Source organism: Anolis sagrei, chromosome 1, assembly GCF_037176765.1.
Source record: "Anolis sagrei isolate rAnoSag1 chromosome 1, rAnoSag1.mat, whole genome shotgun sequence".
NCBI classification, from domain to species: domain Eukaryota; kingdom Metazoa; phylum Chordata; class Lepidosauria; order Squamata; family Dactyloidae; genus Anolis; species Anolis sagrei.
The window spans coordinates 189,468,413-189,485,546 of record NC_090021.1 but is presented as its reverse complement, the minus strand read 5'-3'; the positions used below and the strand labels follow the sequence as shown (position 1 = coordinate 189,485,546).

General features: G+C 37.2%; 1 protein-coding gene across 1 annotated transcript in view; it reads right to left on the bottom strand.

Annotated features, from left to right (window-relative positions):
• TTN (titin) overlaps nt 1–17,134 on the bottom strand; it is a 303,381-nt gene that overhangs the window by 216,643 nt on the left and 69,604 nt on the right. The window contains exon 46 of the mRNA XM_067471246.1: nt 683–4,528. Coding sequence (XP_067327347.1) covers nt 683–4,528 — 3,846 coding nt within the window. The remainder of the gene's footprint in view (nt 1–682; nt 4,529–17,134) is intronic.

Here is a 17,134-nt window from a genome sequence, read left to right as displayed (position 1 = left end):
AAAGGAAAGCAACCTATAAGCAGTGCCCAACCTCCTACATCATGGTGCCACAACAGAAATCTAGTCAGATTCTGATATATTTACTACCAAAGACATGCAGACAACATGATATATAGAATTATACCAGGTTGTGGTGAAAGATTGAAAAACAGATTGTGTGCCATTCTGCTAATATGGTGCAGTGGTTTTTCAGACGTGCAGTGCAATCTGTGCATATTTACTTGGAAGCAAGCCCCACTGTACTCAGTGAGGATTACTTTCTAGTAAATGTTCTTTGGATTGCATCCATATCATAACAATGAAAAGGAAGAATGAACCATGTTGCTCTGTGGATATGGGGATGAAAGTGCTCAAACATGCATATTTCTTAAATTGTCATTACAAATGATGTTTTATAATCATCATTCATGAAATAAATCATGGAAACTAACCATGATATTGTACAGAAGAGTGGAAAGTGCAGATCACTAAGAGGAAGGGGATAATGAGTAATTTGAGAAATATATATCAAGTTTGAATAAGGAAAATATGTGTTATTAGTTGGGTGGTGCACTACGGAAGTCTATATACTTCTTATATCTGTATCTAAAATTATAACAGAGATACAAATATGTATATGTGTTCTGTTTAGTTAGAAAACTAGTGAAAATAAGGAAGCAAGATCTGATCCCCATAATCCAACCTCTTTTTACAACTGTGAGTTTCGCTGTTGTTGTTGTTTTTCCACCTTCATTCAGAGCCTCACAGATGTATTCTCCTTGATGTACTTCTTTGATTGCTTGGTTGATTATTAGTGTGTATGTGTCATGATCTTGCAAACACTTGAACTCATTTCCTGAAGATACAAGTTTATCCTCAAAATACCAGTTCACAGTTTTAACATTGGCTATAACAACTGTAAGACTTACACTGTCACCTTCCTCAACAGTGGTGTCTACAAATCTTTGGTGCACAACAGGGCGCTCCTCACTTACTACATTGTCTTCATGTCCCTCTGCCTCAACCATATGTGTATATTCCTTATCTTCCTCAAAAAGTTCTTCTTTTCTCTCTCTTACTGTCAGAACATCTATTGGTTTCTCAACCGGCACAGCAGCTGAAGGAAGATCTAAGGTGAGTGAGGTTGTACCCACATCTTTAATTTCCTCCTTTAGTGTCATAGTTTTGACTTCTTGAACAGAGACAAGCTGCCCCATCTGTATTTCTGATTCAGTACTAAGTTTGCCATGCTGTAATTCCTGTGAATCAATATTGCTAACTGATTGCTGCTTAAAAGGTGCCTCTGTGACTGTAATGGAATGCATTTCTCTGAAAGGTGAACAAATAATAGACAATTGATGATATTTTGGCTCCAATATAGCACTGGGTTCCTCCGACATCAGAATGTGTTTTTCTTCATGAACAATAGGATGAAGCACAGCCTGCAACTCACTTTTGAAGTCTATAGAATGAGAGTATACCCCTTCAAGGGGAAAAGTTATTTCTGCCGTATTGTAACTTTCCATGGTAATAAGGCAGGAGCCAGTTACATGTTTAGGTTCTTTGATCACTGTGGCATTTTTTAACTGAACACTTTGTATATTATCCAGTAAATCGGAAGAAAATACGTGTTGTTCACTCATCAGAGCTACTTTTAAGACATTTTTTATCTGAGCCATCTTATCTGAACTACAGCATACTGGAGCTTCAGCTATGAGATAGTTTTCTTTGGAAAAGGTTTTGTTTTCCTCTGTTTCTGCCACATCCTTAACTGGGCATGCTTGGGTCTGTGCCTTTACACTTTCTGTTTCTGGTCTTGTGAGTTGGTTGAGGTGTTCTTCCTCAAATGGCTGTTTTTCTTCCAGTATCAGTGGAAGCCTGACTGACTGTCCTTCTTGGATTCGTGCTGCAAAGTCTTGCTCTGTGTCTTCTAACAGACTTGCAGTTTCTATAGGAACACAACTTTCTTCAATGCTAGTAGATTCTGAAGGCAGTCTGGGTTCAGACATCACCTCACAGTTCATGGACAGAATGCCCTTAAATGGTTCAATGTGCCCAGCAACCAAGGCCCTCTTTTCCATCACAGTTGATACCTGCATAACCGTTTGAAAATCTTCCTTCCTCAAGATTACTTTCTGCTCTTTGCCTACTTCAGGAAGGATGTGCTCTTTGGGCAACAGCATTTCCTCAGCAACAGTCATCAAGCACTTATGGAGCTGAGCCTCAGTGGTAGCCAAGGGCTCTTCCCATGAAATACCACTCTGTACATTTCCCAGTGATTCTGCAGCTATCTGGGTTTTTTCCTCTGAAGTCACTACACGTTTAAACATGTATTCAGCTTTCTGCAGAGCAATTTGGCATTCAGGCTTTCGCATATCTAAAACACCCTCCTTGGGCAATACTTGTTCAGTTTGGCTCACCTGGAGGTGCAGGACAGAGGTGGGCTCTTTAACAGACTGAATGTTAACTGAGTTCTGTAGAGAATGAAACTCCTTAGCATCTTCACAAAAAGTGGAAAGCTGTTCTTCTATTAATAAGCAGTGTAACAAATCTGGGCTTTTCCTAGACTCTGCTTCATCTTCTACTGGTACTCCAGGACAGAAAGGCTCTTCTCTAGGAAAAGTGGCTTGTCCAATTACAATGGGCAAATGTAGTGGCTTCCCAACCTCTCTGTGGACATCTGCTATTACTGTGCTTTCTAATCCATGAATCTCCTCTATATGTTCATTGGAGAGCTGCTGCTTTTCTTCTGCAACCAGGGCTGTTTTGATAAGCCTGTCTTGTTTCAAGGATCCAATTTCTTGCTCTGCAATGGATGTGTCAAGGACAGATTCTTTGGGGAATGTTTGTTTGGAGGCAATCATGGGCACATACAGTAGCCTTGATGATTCTTGGATTAGGCTAACTTCTTCAGGTGTATCAGCATAACCAAGTTCCGTAGTATGAGCTTCACTTATCTTCTGCTGTTCTGCTGCAACCACAGACTGTAAAAAACTGCCCTCTTCTTGCACTAGTAGGCCCTTCTCCCAGTTATGCACTTGGACTGCCAAAAAGTCTTCCTTGGACAATTTTTGGGTGCCCTCAGACGTAGGAATGCACACTGCTTGCTTGGGCTCACTGGTCACTGTCACTTCCTCAGTTTGTGGAATTTTAAACATTTGAGATTCACCTGTGTTTACCACATGTTTCTCCTCAGTGGTAACAGAAGCAAATTGTGCCTTTTCTTCTTTAGCAGACTTTAATTCAATCATTTCTGCCTGCTTGATCTGCAGCCCATTTTCTTTGTCTCCTTGGCTTATTTCTTCCACAACAGGTAAACAGATATCAGAAACTTGGTGGAATTGAGAGCCAGGTAATTCAGTTATAGGTGGGCTTTGAATTGGCTCAGAGTGTTGCTCTAAGAAACCAGACTGTTCCTTCACCTCACTTGCTGTAAATGCTGCAAGGGTCACCTTTTTAGTGGCCTGAGAAGAGATGTCTACAACTTCCTCAACTTCATGAGACTCAAGCAAAGCTGCTTGTTGAGTGAGAAGGGCTTCCTGCTGTATAGTGGCTGTTGAGTAAGAAGCCATATGTAGATCATCTACCTCTTCACGATGGAACAAATGTTTGTCTTCTGTTCCAATTGTATACATCCCTTGCAGCCCAGTTTGTCTGTCATCACCAGGTAGTTTAACTGCATATAATCGTGATTCAGTTGCCTGCTCACTTGTAGTCTCTTTATACAACTTGCTGAGCTTTTTGTGTGATGATTTCTGTTCTTTAGATGGAAAGGTAGAAGAGATATCTAGGAGAATAACAAGTTCTGCACTACTAGTTGCTTCACCTAAGTTATTTATTCCTCTACATAAATATAAACCACCATCATCTCTCTGACAATTATTCACCATCAGTAAACCAGAACCATCTGGATTATGAATGATGGTATAATGTACACTTGAAAAAATCTGTCTATTTTCTTTAAACCAGTGAATCTCAGCAGCTGGCTCTCCAGTTACTTGGTACTCAAACACAGCTGAAGCACCTTCCACACACTGTGCAGGACTCAACTTCCTAACAAAATATGGAGGTTGGGGAATTTGGGTGACTAATTCTGTCTCCAGTTCCCTGTTCTCTCCTTCTGGATTTACTTTCAGATAAGCACTACATGTAGTCTCACCATGGATATTACTGGCAATACAAGTATATTCCCCCTCATGATGAAATTTTGTAGACAGAATAATAAGGCTATAATTTTCATCATCATATACAAACTTATAGTCTGGAGAGGAAATAAGTTTAACGCTATTGAAAAACCACTCTATCTGAGGTTTTGGATTCCCAGTTACACTCACAGAGAGAGTAGCTATATCTCCCAAACGTATTTCAACATTTGACACGTGCTTGAGGAAGGTTGGAACATTACTCTTCTCCTTTGGAACCTCTAAACTGCTGGAATAAACTGAATTTTCAGGCATGAGTTCAAGTGTTTTATCTCTAGGAGATAATTGTAGGCCACTGCTGTAACTCTCAGTTCTTTCTTCAGACACAATAATAGAGCTAGACATCTCTGTATGGGAAAAAAAATTATTTATATTTTACTAAAATGCTTCCTTGAAAAATTGTATTTAGTCACTACCAGACAACATTAATCAATGAACATGTTACAGCAATGCTTTATAATATCACTAATAGGGACTATTCTTCAAAGCAATGAAACTATTCATGAGTTTAGAATACAATCTCATTTATACTAAACCATTCTAATTTAAGGCAATACATATACATTAGATTATATTTCTGTAAAAAAAATGATAGCAACATGTGGACAAGTCTTTTCTACATTTGTCTATGGGATTTTTATATGTGTATGCGATCATTTATGTATCGACAGAGCCAGTTTTTCAATTTTTTCATGAATACCAGAAATGAAAAATAACAGAACTTGCCACACATATGTGATATTTTCCTTGATAAATTAAAAAAAATATGAAGGCAGAGCATAAGTGAATTGATTTATTTGATTTCATACTCGATCTGGTTGCCTGAGTTTTTGTTAGGTTTAAAAAAGAAAGGGGTCTCTGGTCATTTGTTGGTGATTTCAATACACACATGAAACACACATGCAAAGGCTTCATACAGAGTAATCATGAGCAAAGTTTTACTTATGGGATGTTCTTACTAGCAGGTACTGGTAAAGTAATTTCAGTTCATTCACCATTCTCCCGCTAGCCTTCCATATACGTATAAGTGATTTTAATGTTTGTTTATATTTATGGTTTTATGTCCCGGCATTGAATGTTTGGCCGTATATATGTTGTGCTCCGCCCTGAGTCCCCTGCAGGGTGAGAAGGGCAGAATATAAATGTTTTAAATAAATAAATAAATAAATATTCCCTAGAAATGTGCTACAGAAAAATGGGGGTCCCTCCAAAGCAATGTAGGAAATGGGTTGTTGTAGGAAATGGCATGGGAAGAGCCAGGGAAAGGAGGGCATCAATAAAAAGCACATCATACAATACCATCATGACTCCACCTAATTAAAAATATTCTATGAATGGAAAGAATCCATTCATTTGTGGAAAAGCAGGTTTGGATTCAACAAAAAAATCTGAGGTGAAGATTATGCAACAACATATCATAATGATATGCTATTTGAACAATATATGTCAAGTTGTTTTATATTGTTACTCTTATGTAAATGTTTTGTATGACAAAATTAATTTTGTGTACAATACACCCTTCCTGATATTTGAAATGTGAAGAGATTTTATTACTATTTATTTCAAAAGTGGATGAATGGAGCTACTTTAATTTTGAAAAGGAACATACACTGAGATAGTTTTAGAGTGACATGTGATGAAATATGTATTTCTAATAAGTTCTCCATTAATGACAGGGCCCTGATCCAGTTTTAAAAAGAGTCAAGTCATTTTGACATCAATTAATCAAGTTAGTCTTTGGGCCCATCTACACTGAGCATTTAATATTTCAAAGCAAGATTGAAAAAAGTGGTACAGATGATCACATAGAAAATCCTAGAAACAGCTTGAGACCCAGGTGGTGATCACACAAACTATGCATCACTAATGTATATTGTATACTTTTGTGGGAGTTTGTGTCCTTAAGCTGTGCCCTTAATTAACTTAAATTCCATTTTGTTTCCTTGGGAGAATGCCCCTCCATGAATCTAGGAATCTCTAGGTCTCCAGAACAGGTTAATGGTCAACCTCTGATGGACGTTAACTACAGAATTATCCTGGAGAATCTAGAAATTCCTAGAAGAATATTTCAATCAAATCAACAGGAATCAAATCTGCAAAAGTCAAATCTTCCAACGTGGAAGGCTAACTGTATACATTCAGAAGCTGAAAGTACTCTCTCAGATTCAGATCTCAGGAAACTCCAGGAGTCAGATAAAGATTGGATGGGGATGTGAAGTCATTTTGAAATGAGAACCATATATGCACAAGAAACACTTAGAAATGAAAAAGAAAGACATAGTATTCTATTTTATACTTTTATTAAAACAATATATACACAAACATTTTAAATGTGACATTGAATATGAACAAGTAAAGATTTGTAGACCCTCTCTTTGAAAAGGACTCCTTAACTATGAAAAAGACACATGAATTGACATGGAAAATTGTATAGCTTAAATGCTTTGGAGGATATATGTCCAGCTACCCATCTTTGCTTCCACCATATCTGGTGACACACACTGGGTGAAATGCAGAAAGTAAAAGACACTCTGCTGTGCTATGTTTTCATAGAATCAGATTTGGGAGAGACCTTGAGGGTCACCAAGTCTGACCCCCTCCAACAAACAACAGAGATTGGAGAGCAGAAGCTAGTCTATGTTTTCAGTAACTGTCTTAGGCCCCTTCTACACTGCCATATAATATCGATTATCAAAGCAGATAATCCAGATTATCTGCTTTGAACTGGATTATATGAGTCTACTGGATTATATGAGTTTAAAGCAGATAAGTTGAATTTTATACGACAGTGTAGATGGGGTTTGAGGAGGGGGTTTGAGGATATTGTCCTCTTCCCTTAAGGGAGATCTCAAGTGAAAATTCAGTTGGAGATGAGGAAAAGATGCCATAAATGAAACCACATTTCCTAATAGCTGATAACAACACATTTTACTAATTGAGAATCATGATGTTCGCCCAACAGAGGTACTCTGAAAGAACTGATGTTTTGCATTCATATTTCCGCAGGACTAGACCACATGTGTGCAAAGAAATTGAACTATAGGTTAGATGGAGCTGAACTCCTCCACAGTGAACCTGTATGTGTATTGGATTTTAGACAGTACAATACATACATTCAATGCATATCTCTAATACATAATGATAGCTGTGCTTGACTAATGCCAGTCAGCTGTAGGGGGAATGACAATGGACACAGCCTTATACGAAATTTCTGCCCAGCTCAATGTTGGATCAGATGCTCTCATTTCTCCCATGCCTCAGCATTTAACTTTCTGAGTTCTTGTCATTTCACGAAACATTTAACTATTCAGCTATAGCAATGCAAATTATTTTAAATTATTTAAACTACTACAATTACATAGGTTATTTTAATGCCTACTGTTATTGTCATTGTGGTCATTAAGCGTGCTGAAATACCCTGTATATCCATGCTGTTGGTTAGTACAGAGGTAGGCCAGTTGTGTCCCTCCCTGTTAATGAACTTTCACTCCCATCATCCTTCTTAATTCTTTACTGATTTTGTTTCTACGTTCAAGAATTGATTATTTTAATCATCTCCCTAACACGCAGGAACAGGAAGTTTTCTGCACAGTTTTAAAACCCTTTTAACATTAAAGGGCTTTTAACAGAAACTTTCATTTACATTTTTTCCTATCAGATTTTTTTTTCTGATTAGAATTTTTTTTGACCAGAAAACATTTTTTTCTGTTACAGAAACCTTGATTTTGCAGAAAAATCACATAGGAGAGTAAAGGATGATTTTTTTTTCCTTTCACAAAAATACAAACTGTTCTCCTGTGCAATTATAAGATTTCTTCGCACACAAAAATATTTTATGCACAGAAAAACAGAATCATGTTTGGCCTAAAAAGTCCTGAAATACAAAAGAATTGTGCAGCTGCTCTCCTATAATTGAAAGAAGGGATTTCAAGAGTTGAGGAAGCAAGAATAAGTAAAGATTGTCACCTTTGGCTATGCTCTTTAAGTCTGATGGTAGCTGCAATCAATATTTGGAGGACCAAGAATTGTCTACCCTTGACCTATAACAACACAGCTAAAATAGAAAGTACATCTCTCTCCCTCTCATCTTAAATTTACATTAAAATGCCTGATATTTTACCATATAAACCTAACATAATTCAAATGTTGCTTTGAACAAATACAAGCAACTGGGATTAAAATGATTTGTTAAAAACAGAATAAAATATTTGTAAGATTTTCACTTTTTGGCACAACTTTCCTTTTTCTCTTTCTCCTTCTCTTTTTATTTTTTAAATCACATTTCTCTCTAATTCACTAATTCATTCCTATTTAATATATAGTAAGTTTGGGGATTAGGTGATGCACAAAGCCACAGGTTATCAAATGATAGCCTGAGTAAAGAAAGGAAGACATGCAGATACATATCTAAATATATATGTCATTAATGTAAGTATAGATTATCATGCTTTAAAAAAAATATCAATGCAGAAATTAATAATAACAAACCGTTATTTTTTAGGAGTACAGTTATTTTCATATTTATGGGACTTGTCCTGTGGTAAATATGTAGACATTCAAAATCACTTTCCAACTGTGGAATTATTTCTTTGCACCTTACATACTCATTTAACAATGTAAATTCTTATGTTTTAATGAAATATCATATTTCTTGTGATGCACACTTTATTAAGTATTCTATTTGGGTAATTTTAATGCACTATAAATCTGCTATTTATACATACTTGTCTAGTAATATATTTAATTGAATTTAATTGAAAAAACTTCTGAGGGGGCATACATAGGTTTAAAGAATAATAGCTCAATCTTAGGCACGTTTTTTTCTGGAAGAAACTCCTATTGCTTTTAATTGGGTTTAATCCCAGGTAAGTGATAGTGAATTGAAGGCTATTATTGTTTGGTTGAATAAGAATTATGCAAAAGAAAATCCTACATCTGTCTGTATATTTAAAAACAACATGCATTAATTTCAGTTTCTTCTCTTTTCTCCTATACAACGTATTTGTATAGGTTTACACAATCTTTAAGAAGTTTAGGGTGATAATATTTTATTTACATTAGCTTCATTAGCATATTTGTCTGATTTATGTTGTTTTTCCTCTCACTTTTGATATTTCTGGTCTGGTAAAAAAGAAATACATCCTGGAGGTTTATATAATCCATAGTGTGACAAAACTCTCACATGACCAATTTGGTCTCTGACTCTCTTTGAATCAGAGTATTTTGACTGGCATTACTTCACCGGTGAGTTATATTGGAATGAAGTCAATATAAGTCTGTCACTTTTGAGAGAGTTTTATCAGAAGAGAAACAACATTCCAGTCAAAGAGAGAATGTGACTTTCTGATACAACATTGTGCGGGAGAAAGTCTCATCTGAGTTCTTTTCCAGAAATGCATTTAATCGTATACAGAGTGTATTAAAAAGTTTAATTCCAAATGAGTCAGTTACAAGAAAATTAGGTATCAAATATTTCAAGACCTTCTTAACAAAAATGCAATTTTACCTTTAAATGAACACAATAATATTTACACGTATTAGACAAGGATGGTGTACAAATGTGATTGACAATTACAACAAAATTGTTACAAGGATGCATAGGGCTTCTGATTTAATTAAATTCTTTGAAATGAGAGACAGCCTTCACTGGATCCCAGAATAAGGAAATCATCACCGAATCTCTACAAAATCTTACAATAGGAATCAATTAGGTGGAACCAGTCAATTCCATCAATAAGAATAATTTTAATTACAGACAGCTTCTGAAATTACTGCTACATTGTACTGTTGCACAGCCCTCCAACTACAATGCAAATTACCATCTTAAAAAAATCCAGTATATTTTGACATCGGAGTACTTAGAAGATTGTTAACAATGCGTTGCTATGGGCCATTCCTGTTTTGTTTGTTGCTACACATTTGTACTCTCCTTCATCATCTTGGACTACATTTCTTATAATTAGGCTATGACAGCCTTCCTCACTCTCCTCCATACAGTATCTTTCTCCATGAAGCAGATCCCCATTTTTGAACCAACTGATTTCTGGTTTTGGAGAACCAACAACTAGGCATTGGAAACATGCAGAGGTCCCAACAAAAGAAACACAATCAGATATATTTCTCATAAACTTTGGAGGTGCTTCTGTGACTTGAAACTCAAAGCTACAGCTCTCTGTGCTCTCTGCTTTAAATTCTATCTGCTCTTCTTTGGATGGCTCGGCAAATACATCAAAATTAATATTTACACATGACTCTCCTTCCTCTTCTTGCTCCTTCTCTGTCACAGCTATCAGCCTAACAGCTTTTTGGGAATCATCAGTCTCACGTTCAAATTCAAATTCCAGTTCTATTTCTGTCTGGCTACCATTTTGAATAGTATTATCAACAAGCAAATCAATCTTTTGGGGCTTATCCGTGGCACTATCCAAACCTACATTTGTTTCATCTGCACCATCTCCAAGAGATGTCTGACACTCCGTTACAGCTAAGAAGCATCGGCACATAGCTTCTCCGACAGTATTAATTGCCTTACACAAATACATGCCTCTGTCAGAATGCACCACATTCTGAATGTTAAGACTATGACTTCCATTCTCACTAATAACAATATATTTCCCATTATTTGGAACAATGCACTTACTCTCCTTAAACCACTGTACTACAGGGGTAGGGGAGCCCAAGACTCTGCAATGAAACAATGCATCATATTTCTCTGGAACCTCTATGTCAGACACTGGAGTGATGAAGCGTGGGGGCATTTCTGTAACTTCAAAGTTAATTTTGACATCTTCATTTTCTTTCCCAGGTAAATCCATTGTGTGTTCCACCAGAGACAATGGGAGAACATCAAGAGATACAATCATACTCTGACTATCGGAAGTAAGCTCAGGAACAGTGGCTATTTTCACTTGTTTCTCACACTCCTTAATATCAGCTTCATCCAGCTCTACTTCTAAGAGTATTTCCTGAGGAGAAGGTGTCCGTGATGCTGAACCTTTTTCTATATCAAACTGTATGATATGTTGATGTGTTACTGGAGGAGGAAGAGCTAAACCTCTCTCATCGTGGGGTAACACTTCAACTTTTGCAAGACTTTTGGCTTCCCCTATGATATTTATTGCATGGCACATATATTCTCCACCCTCTGTTTTTTTAATGTTATGGATTTCCAGGATGCATATGTCACCTTCTTTTTGTACCCTCACCCTTGGATCCTCTTCAAGTAGTGACTTATTTCTGTACCACTTCACATCAGGTAAGGGAGACCCAATGACTTCTGCAATAAAGCGCAGTGTGCTGTTCTCATAGAGCTTTCTTTTAGTCAGAGGTTTAACAAAAGCAGGAGGCATTTCATTTCCTTTTGGTTCTAATGCTTCACAAGGTGTACCAAACATTTCAGCACGTAGCTCCTCCAGGGAAAAGCTTCTTTGTTGCAAAAGAGAGCTAGTGGGTGTTCTATAACCCTCTGGTGGTGTGATTACCCTTATGGGGCTTCCAGGGGAAGGAGTAGAGTACCGTTCTTCTGAAGGCGTAGAGTACCGTTCCTCTGAAGGTGTGGAATACCGTTCCTCTGAAGGTGTAGAATATCGTTCCTCTGAAGGTGTGGAATACCGTTCTGGGGTACCAACTGGTGTATGATAAGAAGCCATGGGGGGTTCAAAATTATCCACTGATGATGGTGGTGTGTAGAATCTTTCCAATTCTACCATTTCATCTCCACTCATGCTATCAATATCAATAGACATTTCTGACTCAGGTGAAAAAGGCCGGGTCAGCTCTTGTTGTTGGTTGTAATAATCATAAACAGTGCTAAATGTAACATCTTCAAGCTCCATAGATGTGACAGAACTCTCCCGGGCCAGAGTTTTTGATGAGCTCTCTCTGACATCTGGAATTTCTTGTTCGCCAGCAACCAGTAAATACTTTGTAAGAGTAAAATCTGTGCCATCATAAGGAGGAACATTTAATTCTTGATTTTCAAAGGTAAATACTTCAGTTTTCTCATCCTTTAGGTTTGCTAAAGGAGAACCGATAATTTCACTAGTCTCACATTGTTTTTCAACTTGATGTTGCGCACTGTCATCTTGCTTTTCAAGATGGTTTAAACCTGTTTCTCCTCCCTGGCTTACAAGGGAGTCATTTTTTAAGGATAAAAGGAACTGGGCCAATGAAGGTTCTTTGTCTGAAGTATCTGATGGTCTCTGTTGTTCCTCGAGCATTATTTCGGTATGGGAAAACCTCTCATTATTGCTTCCATCACGTGAAGAGCTTCTCAATTGTTTGATAAAGGAACATTCACTGAGATGCGACTTTTCTTCCACTGCTTTATCAATACTTGAAGATGCCTTCTCACGAACGGCTTCCTTCAGATCAGATATAAAACTATCAGCTTCTGAGACTATAATCCCTAAAGAGTTACTATCTTCTGGCATGCCAGTTTCCTTCACTACATTTTGAAAATACAGACTGAGAGGGGTGGGTTCTGACTGTCCCCATATAAAGGCTTCATCTGGCATCTTAAGGACCTCCTCTTCAGAAACTGTCCTCTGATATTCACTATGTTGTTTGGAAGAAAGCTCTGCTTCACTAGGGCTTTCCAGAGCCTCCTTTAGCAGCTGTGCAACAGAAAGATTTGCTTCTGTTTGAAGTTCATGTTCTGGGGATTTCTCCTCCACATGTTTCTTATAGGTCTGACGAAGCTCTTCACTCAAAGAAATACCCTTTTCCAATACATTTGTACTCTGCAACTGTTTTATGAAACTTTCTTCTGTTTTTGTACTCACCATCTCAAAAGCAGATTTCAGGTTAAAAGTGCCTTCTTCTTTTTGTAATGTTCCAGCCTCTTTCAATGAAATCTCTTTTGCTGTAGAAGCAGCATTTTCTACATTCAGAAAGGCTAATTTTAAATGAATGTCTTGATTTTCTGGGGGACCACATTCGCGAATATTTTCTTTTTCTATTATAGGTCTGCTTTTATCTGTATCAACTTGCATTTCTTCAGATACAGAATAGAGGTTTTTGAAATATATTTCTTCTGGTTGCACTGCCTCCTGAAGTTGAGTTTTTGATTCTAGATCTGAATAAGTTTGTTTTAAATTAAATATATCACTGTTGGGGAGAAGCAAATGTTGCTGTGCATTATCTTCTTCCATGGTAGGTTCCTTTTCTTCAGCAAAACGTTGGTGTACAATTTCCTCAATTTTTTGTTCGTTTGTAGTAGTGTCAGCTCCTATACTTTCAGCATAGGAATACTCAGTTTTAACATGTTTTTCACAAACAAGTTCTACTTTTGAAGAAATGGAGACAGAAGATCCATGATTTGTATGCTGTTGTTCTTCCTGAAGACTGATTTGATCCTGAACAACATTTTCTATGGTATGTTTTGGGGATATCATGCCTTCCTCAATCCCACTCATCTTCACATTTTCACTGACTTGGAAATCCTCTTGACTATGAACTATTTCTTGCTCTAAAAGTGTTGGATACTTTTGTGCAATTTCCAGGCTCGAGGCTACATCTAACTGTGTTCCTTCAGATTGTAGTGATTTAGTAAGTGAATCTTCCTGGTTTTGGTTAACATTTTCTATCTGTTGGCAAAGTTCCCTTAAATCAAAATTCACTTCTATTGTTTCTCCCTCTTTGTAGATGTCCCTATTATTAAACACCTCTGCTGTGGTTGTCTCATTACTTCCCATTATTCCGTCTATGCTGGCTTCTGTTTTTTCAATATGGGAAATGTCTTTGGCAACAATTTCCTCCTGGTTTTCAACAGCCATTTCTGTAGCAAGTGAAGTGAGATGTAAATCAAATTCTTTAATCTCATGGCATAATGTAACTTCTTGGGCATGAATCACTTCCTTTTCAAGTTCACTCTCATTAGAAATCCATTGGCTAGAATACTTGTCTTGTTGTAGAGCTGATATGCTTATTTGTGCTGACTCTGTAATCTTGTTGCTATTAGCTTCTGTTATTTCAGGAACATCTTTGTCTTTGACGTATGCTACCTTTGATTCTGTTTTGTTTTGTTCTTTTTCAATGTTTTCTGTATATGTCTGGACAGGATTTTTATCAAGTGAGAAATTAAATGCATCAGCAATTGAATATTGATTTGTGGATTCCTGAGCTTCCATTTGTTTTTGAATTTCTGTCTCTAAATTTTCTCCAATGGAAATAATTTGTCTTAAATCGCTTACAAGTTCAGATGTGTCTGACTTTGCTTTTTCTAAGAATTCTTCCCCTTTTTCCTCACCAAAGCTAGAAATGTCCTCCTTCTGGTACAAAATATCAAACTTTTCTGTCGAACTTAGGAATTCATAATCCAAACTTTGTAGGCATGACATGCTAGCCTCTTCTTTAGTTACTATATCTTGAGAATTCTTGCTTACTGTGCTAACAAAACATTCATCTTTCTGATGGTGCTCATCATCTTCCTGCATTGTTTTTAGTACAGAACTGGAAAAGTTAGGATCAGCACATTCTTTTGGACTTAGTTCCTGTTCAGAGCTGGGAATTTGTTCTTTTACTTCCTTAGATATGATGTCAACTGCAGATATTTCTTCATCTGATGTACTTTGAGTTGGTCCATATTGACAACTCACTAGATCTTTATCATCTTCTGTGAATTCCTGGTCCTTAACATCTATAGATTCCTTGGCTTCCTTTTCAGAATATATACTGGATTCATGCTGGCTGACTACAGAATCAAGCTCAGTAAAACTAAGATCTTCAGCAATCTTCTGCATTTTCTCTAACTCGGTACACTTTATATCAAAGTCTACATTATGACTTATTGAAGTGCCTTCTACAGTAACAGACACTTTTCTTTCTGTATGACTCTCCACAACATTTCCAGATTCACACATTGATGACTTTTCTGCAGTAGCACTTTTATGTATGCTTTCCGCTTTCATTTGCTCTTGCTCAAAAGATGTATCTGATAACTTATTTAGAAGGGGAGTGTCTAGATCTGATAAATCAGCTACATTTAATGCTTCTGTCTTTGTCATTGTGCCTGTACTCATTTCTGTTTGATCCCAGATCTGGAAATCTGAGCTTTCACTTTCATCTGCAAGTAAGGACTGCATTATATCTTTTAGATAACTGGGTAAGTAGGATTCACTTTCCTTGGTAGGTATACTTGTAGCTTCTTCCGAGAAACTTGGTGTACTACCACTATGGAATTGCTGGCTTACAGTGTGTATTGTCTCAGTGAAACTGCTTTCCATTTGTTTTACTGAAGTTTCAAAATCTTCTCGATGCTCTTTTTCAGTCAGTTCCTGGTCTTCTTTAATCTGGCTTTGGACAGTTTTGAGACTAATTTGTTTGATGACATCAGAAAGATTTTCTACGGCAGAATAGACTGAGACATCACAAGCAGTTTCCACTGTTCCACCCTTGTTTACAGCAATACATTTGTATGTGCCTGCATCAGATATGGAAATATTGCAAATGCACAACCTATAAATACTATTTTCATCCTCCATGCAAACAGAGTCAGTGGAAATCAGAGCTCTAGTGTTCTTAAACCACGTAACAATTGGCAGGGGCTCTGCAGATATTATGCATTCTAGAACAATGGAATCCCCTTCTTTACACCTTATATGTTGTTGAAGTTCTTTTATGATTTGCGGTGGTTCATGAATCACATCAAATGAGAATTTAAATTTGTGCTTTACTCCTGCAGATGTTTGTTCTTCAGTGGGTTCTGCAGGCACAACTTCAATACGCTGAATTGCTTCTTTAATTTCTTCATCTTGTTCTGGAGTTGGAGTTGGAGCAGTTATTTTGATTTCCACAGGAAGTGAAAGGAGATCTGGATCTGAAATGCAAGGCCTAGGGAAATTAACTTGTGGAAGCGAGAGGGTGGCTTTATTGTCAGTGCTGCTTACCATCGGGTCAACTCTTTTAACACTGTCAAATGCCAAAGTTAGTTCTTCTTCCTCTTCAGTATAGTCTGGTAATACTTCAATTTTACAAGTATTGATTGGTTCAGGTTCAGCCATTTCTTTTACTTTTATCTTTAACATGCCTGATGTTGTAGCAGTTCCATGTTGGTTAAATATCACACATGTAATGGGCCCTTCTTGATCATGGCCAGTGGTGGAGAAAGTCAATGTGGAATGATTTTCTGTTGTGTTAATGATACATTCATGGCTACGTGGCAATGGTTTGTCATTGTTATACCAAGCAACAGTGACATGCGGAGCACCTTGGAAATCACAACTAAAAACACAGCTTTCCCCTTCATTTACTTCCTGAGATTCAATTTCTTTAATGAAGAAAGGAGGGCACGGCTCCTGATATTTCGAAAGAGGGCTTTCCAATTTGGCTGTGTGTTCCATAATCTCAGTTTTAATTTCAGCGACTATAGGCAATACATCCTCATTGGTTTCAAGGGAGTATTCATTTACTGAAGACTGAGTTTCTACACTTTTGCTCATTCCTTTGTGCTCAGAAACAGGTGTAGGTTCATTGACATTAAATGTGATTGTATCGGACATCATCGTCTCAGGTTTTACTGTCTCACTGACATCATCAGTGAAAAGTACATAGACCAAAGGTGAGGGGTTTTTCTTTACAGTCTTTACTGTCTTGAAGTCTTCAGTGTGCTCCTTTTTGTCCATGCTCACTTCTACTGATTTGCTTTTAGTATATGTTGTGTTCATCCATTTCATGTTCCCAGTTGTATTTGGAATTTGTTCTGGAACCTGTTGCTTATGTGCTCCTTTGAATGGCATTATCTTTTGTCTCTGGAATGCTTCTTTCCCATAACTGCTCTCAGCTAACTCTTGATTTTGAGAAGTCTCAGAAAGACCCAAAATCCGTTCCATTCTAGTATTAAATTCTTCTGATGTTCTCTCAAGCCTCCTATCAGAATTTCCCACGGTTGTTGCTTCAGTGTCTGACATTATAGGTAATGCTGCCTTTTCATTGATTTGCTCTATAGTCTGGAA